Raw genomic sequence first — 10,090 nt, 5'->3', positions numbered from 1 at the left:
GCCAAAAACTTTCATTTTTTTTTTTTGGCTACCAATTTTTTCGTCGCCAATAACGTTCACTTTTTTTTTTGCTACTAACTGTTTAGTCGCTAATTAGTTCATTTTTTATTTTTTGGCTACTAAATGTTTAGTCGCCAAAAGCTCAAGCTCTATTTATTAATTTTTTTAAAATGCACAAATTGAATATTTTTCATTCATTTATAAATTATATACATTTCATTATCAATGCAACATGTAACCCGTATGTATAAAGAATAATTTATTGTGTGTTTTTTCCACCCACTACAATAAAGTACACTTTTGGCAACCAAAATTTTAGTTGCCAAAAGTCATTTTTTAGTCGCCAGCTTTGTCGCTAGATGATTGTCAGGAAAAGTATTGGCGACTAATTTTTTTTTAGTCGCCGAAAGTCGCAAATTAGCAACTAAAAATTTAGTCGCCCAAAAGAAAATATTTAGTCGCCAAAAAGAAAATATTTTCCATCTTCAGTTTTTTAGCTACCAATTTTTTTGTCGCTAAAAATGTGACACTCCTTTTTGGCTACTAATTTTTTAGTCGCTAAAAATATGACACTCTTTTTTGGCTACCAATTTTTTAGTCGCCAAAAACTTTCATTTTTTTTTTTGGCTACCAATTTTTTCGTCGCAAATAACGTTCACTTTTTTTTTTTGTTACTAACTATTTAGTCGCTAATTAGTTCATTTTTTATTTTTTGGCTACTAAATGTTTAGTCGCCAAAAGCTCAAGCTCTATTTATTAATTTTTTTAAAATGCACAAATTGAATATTTTTCATTCATTTATAAATTATATACATTTCATTATCAATGTAACATGTAACCTATACGTATAAAGAATAATACATATATCAATTATAATCTAAATCCATTATCAATAATATTTATTTCATTATCAACTATTCAAAAACTTTAACTTGTAATATCATATTCCAAATATGATTTAAATCCATACAAACCAAGTGTAATCTATCTAAATTAAATATTACATATAAAAACACTGGATTTCCAAAACAAAGGATTGTTCCAAAATAAATATCTTCCATATACAGAACAAATGCTCTTCATACACATCCACAATAGCCCACGCAAAAGCAATCTGTAAAAAAAGAAAAAAAAATTTAACCATTAACACTTATTCAATATAATTAACGTTTCAAATTATAACAATTATAAAATTAATAATTTAGATAAATTATACTCTGCAAATTATAATAATTCTAAAATTAAAATTAATAATTTAGATATATTATACTCTGTATATAATCCCATCAAGATCATTTTAATGTTTTTGTTTTGTTGAAAATTTATGCAACCTCCAAATTGAACCTCATGCCTGCCTAGTAAACTCTAGTTTGACAATTACATGCAATGTTTCCAAAATTTTCTTTTCTCACCAGTATACAATATGATTGTAATTGTTTCAGAATCAAAACCCTCCAGCAGTTTTCATCAAATTTTGTTACTTTTGGCAGTCTGCATTTTCACAAATCTTGAACATTGAAGGCACTACAGTTTCACAACCTCCAAGAGTCTAAATAATTAGTTTACCAAACAAAATGATTCATCTTGTTGCTGCCACAATAGCCATTCACAAATAAGTAAACCTAAACTCCATCATAAATTATATCCAATACCAGTTCTAACTAATGCAAATATCATCAAAGCACAAAATAAAAGGGGAAATAAGTTCAAAAAATAATTTCAGATACATGAGAAAGTTTGTAAAATTATCTTTTAATGTTGTAGCATTTAACATTAATATGTAAATAGATATTTTTTAATTTTCACGGAAATAAAATTCCCCCAAAATGAAAAGCATGACAACGTAGGTTCAAACTTGAACCTTCACCAAAATTGTCCTATTTTCACGCTCATGAATTGATCAAGGTCCTTATCATCTAGTGTGTTTAAAATACATCTATGGCGTGTGTTTAAAGTTTTTGTTGTGTCACCAAACCTTGAGTGAATCCTAGCCATCAATTTCAATTTCTAGGTGTTTTTCTAAGTTCCTAGTTTTAGTTTGGCAATCCTTTTGGCAACCCACTAGAGAAGGATTTTTTTAGGGGAGTTGTTATAATTTAACGACAGCATCAATTATAGCATCTCACTGGAGATTCTCTTAGTTGCAGAGCTTGAGTTCTTGTAAATGAGAATACAGTGAGATGCTTCTGTTAAAATTTTGAATGAAAAAAAGATCATGTGTAAACTAGAAGGACCATTTAGTCACTGTTATTGAACGGACACACAACTAACTTCAAATTTCCAGAATGCAAACAACATTTATAGCACCCTATTTGGCAGACCTACTGATAGAATTGTATCATAAAAACTACACCAATGTGAATTTCCAAACGATACTTCCATCCAATGTAAAACCAATTATTCCGTCATGTGCCCTTCTTTAAGTTATCACTATATGTATGTCTAGAATTCTAAATCTTGTTGAACCTATTTTTTTTTATTCATAAATGATATAATAATGAAATTCAATAAAAATCAGTAAAGTAAATCCAACCAAAAAATAAAGAATGTGCCCATATTTAATAATGTTGGCACTACATTCATCAAGCAATATCATTCTAGGATCTTGTCTCCAATTCTTCTATCGTCCTATCTCAAAACACTTATAAATACAACTTTGATTGTTTTTGAAACAAATGGAAAGATTTTGAAACAAAGGCTCTGCACCAACAATGTTAAAAGTTATGGTAAACCCCAACATGCATTCCCTAGGGACCTCATATAACATGAAAAAGATAATTCCAATTTTTCAACAGCTTCAAAAATCAAATAGGTAAAGAAGCCCTACGAAGATTTTTTTTTTTTTTGAAAAAAAAGAAGAGTATGCTTTATAGTGTACATATACACTACGTGACGTTTTAGCACTTTTCATAACAAGCAACATGCGTCTATAGAAACACATAACCCTAGTTCTCAATAAATTTTTGCACATAAGAGCAACTATTTGATACATACCTAGTAAGAGTTCTTCACAGCTATGAAACCAACTCTACGCCAAAAATCCTGCTTTAGATCACACACACAAACAATGGCTCATCTTGAAATACTCTAAGATGATAGGCAAACATTTTTTTTATCAACAAAAAGAACTATTATTGATGAGTGAAAAGGATTACAATACAAGCACTTTAACAAAACATCAATAATAGAAAGAGACCTCAAGAGAGTTGCCTCGAGAACTTAGAGCGGCTTAACATACCATAATACCACCCTCTCCAAGACGAAACCAAGGACTCCTAATGAAGAGAACAATCTAAAACTATACAAGCATCCCAAAAAAAAAAAAAAGTAAGAAAGAAAGTATATATTTAATAATAATAAAATAAAATGTCATTTAATCATCTGAACCACGTTGGAGAAAGACCAATAAAATGTCATTTAACAGCTAAATAGTTGAAGTTGTGGCCCCTCTTAAAATACAAGACATGTGATTAAGATCAATTAGATCAGGCTCATTTGGGTGTCAAAAGGACACATATATTAAACATTTCAATTGTAAAAGCTACGTAACGTGTTATGGGTAAGTTTCATGGGACATTAAGCTCTGGGTTTTCAATACTCACAAGCCTAAATTTAAATTGCATTAAATCAGGTAACACTGATGTGCATGTAAATTTTAGCTTATCCATAGATAAGCCTGCCTATGTGTATTATTTCAAGAACTATAATGCAAAATGTTCCACTAACTGCGCATCCATCCTCATAGCTCATTGCCCAATATTTCTTGATTGAAAAAACCCAAAACATCATAGATGAGTTCAAAGAGACCCCAATAGTAATTATCTAAAAAAATAAAATAAAAACATATCAAGGAGCTATGTGGAACATACTGTTTGCTGAGCATCCTTAATTCCCTCAGCAGCAAATGCAACTTGGTCTAGATTGAATGTCTGATTGTAAAGCATATCACATTGTCCTTCGTACTTGCCCATAGGCATAATGGGTTGTATATATCAAGGACATAAATATATATATGTGTGTGTGTGTATGTGTGTGTGTGCGTGTGTGTGCAAAGAATGAAGCAACTTGATAGCTTTTAAGTGTAAGACAAACCTAGAATTATAGAATTTCATTTGAAAAAATATGCAATTTCATTCAATAATTGGAACAGGGCCATATTGACTCCATATTCAATAAACAGAGGCCCCAGCAATAACAGTATGCTATCCTTACGCAGTGTCTTAGTAATAAAAATACATACTATACATGTAAAATAGGCCTACCATTTAATTGATTTTAGCAATTTAAATGAAACAGTTTAAAACTTTTTTTATAATCATTACTGATTACACTAGCTATGTTATATTATAATCCATAAGGAGATCTAGAGCATTATGCGATTGATTATACTCCAAATCTAAATTACAAGCTAGCATATAAACCAGACACTATAACAGATATAATTCTACACCCTATGGTTCTACATCAGAAGAAGTCATCGCAAGTTATATGGCATAAAACAATTTCCCAAATTCCCATTCCATTGTCATTTAATCAGAATTTCATCCCTTACATTCTCAAGAAACAAAATTAGCCTCAACCAACAACCCGCAAAAATTTAATCTTGCAAGATCAAACCATCATATATTATATAGCCTACAATGAGATCCAGAAGCTTATGTGAACGATCTAGCATCTATCAGACAAATTTACCAAAACATGCACCATTAGCTTGTATTTGTTCAATTTAATTTTATTGTGCTTCTGCAAAAAGTGTCCCAAATAATAGAACCAACCCAATTGTATTTGTTCAATTTAATTTTATTGTACTTCATTTCCTTCACCTTTAAACAAAACATCTAAGATTTCATATGAATAGCAAAATGCTCAGGATGCCAAGTATAAAAATAGAGGTCAGAATCAAAAGAAATCCACTTTTGTGTGAATAAAAATGTTGATTGACTACTCATGTAACCTTCCCTTGTGTGAATCAACTATAATTTTCGTGAATTAGATATAGAGCAATAGAGATCAAAATGTTTAATATTGACAAAAGACATCAAGTTTGAAGGATTGGATTAAGACAGATATCTCACCACTCATGTAATCTTCCCTTGTGTGAATCAACTATAATCTCCATGAATTAGATATAGAGCAATAGAGATCAAAATGTTTAAAATTGACAAAAGATATCAAGCTTTAAGGATTGGATATCTCACCACAAGAAACCTAAATGCGAGTCCAGTTCCCACTATAACCAAATGTGGATAGTTCCCAGTTATATCATATGGAGACAAATAATCCCTACACAAGACATAAGAAGCAAAATGAAAGAAATTTGGTCAAATAAGATCCTCAAGCTAAGCATGTGAAAAACAAACAGCCAAGATAGTTACATACCACACCACAACTCCCACCAAGAGCACAGAAAATGGGTAAAGCTGACAAGAACAGTGACGACATCCATTGAGCAACTTGAAAAATAAATAAAAATAAAAAACAGATGAAGCATTTAGTAGTAACAGGTTTACCATTGCCAAAGCCTACTAGCATGCTTCCTTTCCTTGCCTGAACATCTTTATAGACATTGTACACACTACACAAGAACAAAACACCATGTAAAGCAAGGTCAATCTGATCATCACACATGAACAGTTAAGGAGATGAGCATGTAAATTTTTGCCAAAAAGAATATGAAAAACTACTTACTTGAATGAGATCGTTGGAAGAACAGCAAAAGCTATCATTAGAAACAACATAGCTCTGTTTTTTGGGATTTCTGAAGTCAAAAGAATAAATAGATAAACGAAAAATAAAATAATAAAATAAAAGCAAGTCAATTTTCTTAAAATGTGCTTCGAAAATAGATAAGGGCAAAGCACATTAAGGCCAAGAAAATAGCCAAGGCAGAGCCAGACTGGCATTTAATAGAACTTCAAAATATATCCCAAAATCGAAGTGGAAAAGGCTGTATTTCATCTGACTATTGCCTCTAGATACATAACTATATGAGTCAAAATTAGTCAAAAACTTCAATCGGTAAAGAAAGCAAGCACAATGTCGAAAAAATCTACAGAAAATTGAATGAAGATTACGTTATATATATATACATAACTATATTTACATGTATCGAAATCAGTCAAAAACTTCAATTGGAAAAGGACAGAGAATAACTTGAATGTTGATGGGAGGTGAGGCAATGGTGAGCTGCGGTGGCGATGTTCGACGGTGGAAGATTGACGGACAGTGTGGTCGTGTGTGATGCTGAGATGAAGGGCGGTGGTGAATGATTCTCTGTGTGTGTGTGTGTGTGTGAGAGAGAGAGAGAGAGAGAGAGAGAGAGAGAGAGAAAGAACCGTGTGAAGACTGATAGATTTGGGCAAAAATTTAGGCGCCAATATGAAATATTTCCCACTAAAATTTTGAACACATTTGTCGACTAAATTTTAGTCGCCGAAGATAGGTTATCAAAGATTAAAAAAAAAAAAAAAATTTACTTGTCATTCAGCGACTAAATGTTTAGTCGCCAAAACTCAATATATGGTGACTAAAATATTTTTTTGTCGCTGAACATATGTTTTTGATAAAAAATAATTTTTTTATTTTCTATTCGGCGACTAAATAGTTTTAGTAGCCAAAACTCAATGTACGGCGACTGAAATATTTTTTGTCACCAATTCTAGTATTTTTAGCAACTAAATTTTTTTTAGTCACCAATAATCAATATACCCCGACTAAAAAAAATTAGTAGCTAAATATTGTACTTTTGCCGACTAAAAAAATTTTTGGTCGCCAATTACACAACTTTTGGTGACTAAATTTTTTTAGTCGCCAATTTTGATCGCCAAATGTGCATTTTGTTGTAGTGACCTTTCCTTAATTAATTTGTTTTTCATCTAACCCTGGTGTCAATTTTATTGTATTTTTATTTTTAACAAAGCTTATACACCAACAAAAAAAGAAAAAGAAAAAAAAAAGACTTATACAATTTCATTTCAAGTTGTTCTCTCTATGGGAAGATAACAAAACTATCATTTAGAACGGCAAATTAATTGAATAATTTACGAGCTAACTTGTCACGTTAAGGGCTCAACTTGTTTAGTAAACGAGTCGAGCTCGAGTTCAAGTTTCATTTATATTAACTAGTTAAGCCAAACTTGAGCCTAGTTTAAACTCAGTAAACAAACTCAATAAGTAAATGAGTCGAGTTTAAACTCAGTAAAACTTGATTTGACCGATTTATAACCCTACTATCATTTTCTTGTACGTTTCTGAGACTGACCCACCATGACAGTCTACTATTATCATCCAAGACTTCAGAAATTTAGCATGTGAAGGGCTTATTTTCTTTTCTTAGAGCATCTCCAAGGGGATAGTTAAACAAGGTTTGTTAGGCATTTTAGCCAATGTAAGTCTAATATTGAGCTCCAATGGGCTAGCTATTGGGCTACCTACTTTACTATCATATTTTTTTGGTGGCTACAATTAAAGAGCCCTATAGGCTCTCCAAACAATTATGTATGTATATATTTTAGATTTTTGTATATTTATGTCTTGGATTTGAGATTTTATATATTATGTATGTATATATATATCTGTGTTTGTGTGTATGTAGCAATTTTATATGTTTTTTCAATTCTGTTTGACGAATTACGGAATAATTTATTTTGTATTTTATATTTTTTTTCTCCTCATTCTACAGGTTTTGTATGTTTGTATGGACAAATTTATTATTATTGCAAATTTATATTAGTAAAATATCAACAATTAGTATTTTTTTTATTTTAAAAATTAATTAAGTTAGTTTAAATGATTAGTTAAAATAAAGAGTGTGGTTAAAAAATACAATAACTAAGGTAATTAGATAAAATAAAAAGTATACTTTTTATACTTTAAGTAATAAAAAAGTAGAGAATGTAGTTAGAATCGTTCTTAGAGTCGTAGAGGGGCCAACAAGGTAGCCCATTAGATTGCTAAAGCCATGCAAAAAGGATTGTCGCTTTAAGATTGAGAGTCCAACCCTCCCCTGAATTGGTTGCCTGTTTGGCCATTGGTTAGTTTTTTTTGTTTCCTCTTCTATTTTTCTTATATAAAAAAATAAAATAAAATAAAATATCCTCAGTCCATGAATGCTTACTTGCTAGCTATTGCATATCCTACGCGTCAAAAGTGGACGCAGACTATTAAAACCACGGATCCAACTTCAATAAAAGCCTATCTTGAACTTCACTCCCCCAGCCCAGCCGAGTCAACCCAATTCCTTCAATCCAACCCCACACACACACACACACACACACACTCTCTCTCTCTCTCTCTCTCTCTCTCTCTCTCTCTCTCTCGTTAATAAACAATGTTAGGATTTAAAAAAATTATTAGATATTTCAGTCGATACTCATATATCGCTACAGAATGCATGCCTATGTTATTATTATATAAAATATTGAATAATTCATGTGCCTACCATTTTTGCTCATTAATTGACCTCCGCCCTCCACGGTCGAGTTGACAAAGCCGCAACACTTGTGCATAAAACCCAACCTCAATGCCATTCTCAGTGGAGTACTTCAAATTCAAACCTACAATAATGTCGTCTCTTCCACTCATCCTCCTCTTCTTCTCCCTCTTCATTCCTTCTTCAACATTCGCAGCTCTCCTCTCTCCCATCACCAAAGACCACACAACCCGTCTATACACACTCTCAATCTACCTCAAAACCCCTCTCCAACCCACCAAACTCCTCCTCGACCTCGGCGCCTCCTTCACCTGGGTCGACTGCACCCTCAACTACACCTCCTCCACCTACCACTCCATCCCCTGCTCCACCCCCCTCTGCGACTCCCTCCACTCCCTCGCCTGCTCCAACTGCTTCCAACCCCCCTCTCCTGGCTGCGCTAACAACTCATGCGCCATGTTCCCCGAAAACTCCGTCACTCGCCAGTCCATCATCGCAGAGGCACTGGTCGACTCGCTCGCCTTGCCCACCACCACCGATCCGGGTCGACTCGCCCGAATCCCCGACTTCGTCTTCTCCTGCTCCAAAACCTCTCTCCTCAAGGGTCTCGCCAAGGGGGTCACCGGCCTGGCCGGTCTAGGCCGCTCCAACATCTCGCTCCCTGCGCAGGTTAGCACCGCCCTCTCTTCGCCATTCTTGTTTGCGCTCTGCCTCTCCGGCTCTCCCTCGGCTTCGGGAGTCGCGCTTTTTAACGCCGGTGGGCCCTACCATTTTCTTCCCAAAATTGACCTTGCGAGGTTTCTTATTTATACTCCGCTCGTTTTGAACCCGGTATGGAACACCATAATAACCTACCTACACCCGTCTGATGAGTATTTTATTGGAGTCAACGCTATAAAAGTCAACGGAAAGGAGGTTCAGGTCAATAAGACATTGCTGGCCATTGATGAGAATGGTTTTGGTGGGACCAAGATCAGCACCGTCGCTCCTTACACGATTCTCCAGACGTCGATTTACAAGGCTTTTAATGAGGCGTTTGTGAAGGAATCCGCTGGGCTCAACCTTACGGTAACGAAACCTGTGAAGCCATTCAGTGTGTGTTACGGAGCAGCGGATGTGCTGAGTACGCGTGTGGGACCGGCTGTGCCGACCGTTGATCTGGTGATGCAGAGCGATGATGTGTTCTGGAGGATCTTTGGTGCGAATTCGATGGTGAGGATTAAGAAGAAGGATGCGGATGTGTGGTGTTTGGGGTTTGTGGATGGTGGGGCCAACCCGAGGACGTCGATCGTGATCGGAGGGCTTCAGATGGAGGATAATCTTCTAGAGTTTGATGTGGGCTCGAAGAGACTGGGATTTACTTCTTCAGTCTTGCTTCACGGTACCACGTGTACTAACTTCAACTTCACTACCAACTAACCCCGAATAAGTTAATTTAGTAACTTTTTAATTATTTGGTTAAATTATGAGGTAAAAAAATTAATATGTTTGGGATGATTTTTTAATTTTTTACGAAAAGAAGTGTAAAATGTAGAGAGAAAAGAGAATCTTTGACTTTTTGGTATGAATTATTGACTTTTTGACTAATTTAATAATTTTTTGACTTTTTAACTAAAATAAAAAGTTGTCACCTAAGCATTAGACTATTTTGATTTCATT

General features: G+C 34.0%; 1 protein-coding gene across 1 annotated transcript; it reads left to right on the top strand.

Moving 5' to 3' along the window:
* Positions 1–8,314: 8,314 nt before the first annotated feature.
* On the top strand, positions 8,315–9,871 carry LOC114286965 (putative aspartic proteinase GIP1). Its single transcript, XM_028230188.2, has one exon. The coding sequence runs from the start codon at positions 8,522–8,524 to the stop codon at positions 9,848–9,850; it is 1,329 nt and encodes a 442-aa protein (XP_028085989.2). The 5' UTR covers positions 8,315–8,521; the 3' UTR covers positions 9,851–9,871.
* Positions 9,872–10,090: the final 219 nt, after the last annotated feature.

Source organism: Camellia sinensis, chromosome 14, assembly GCF_055761805.1.
Source record: "Camellia sinensis isolate YWXY chromosome 14, ASM5576180v1, whole genome shotgun sequence".
NCBI classification, from domain to species: Eukaryota; Viridiplantae; Streptophyta; class Magnoliopsida; order Ericales; family Theaceae; genus Camellia; species Camellia sinensis.
Note: the sequence above shows the minus strand (reverse complement) of the source record. Positions and strands in the feature narration are given on the sequence as shown.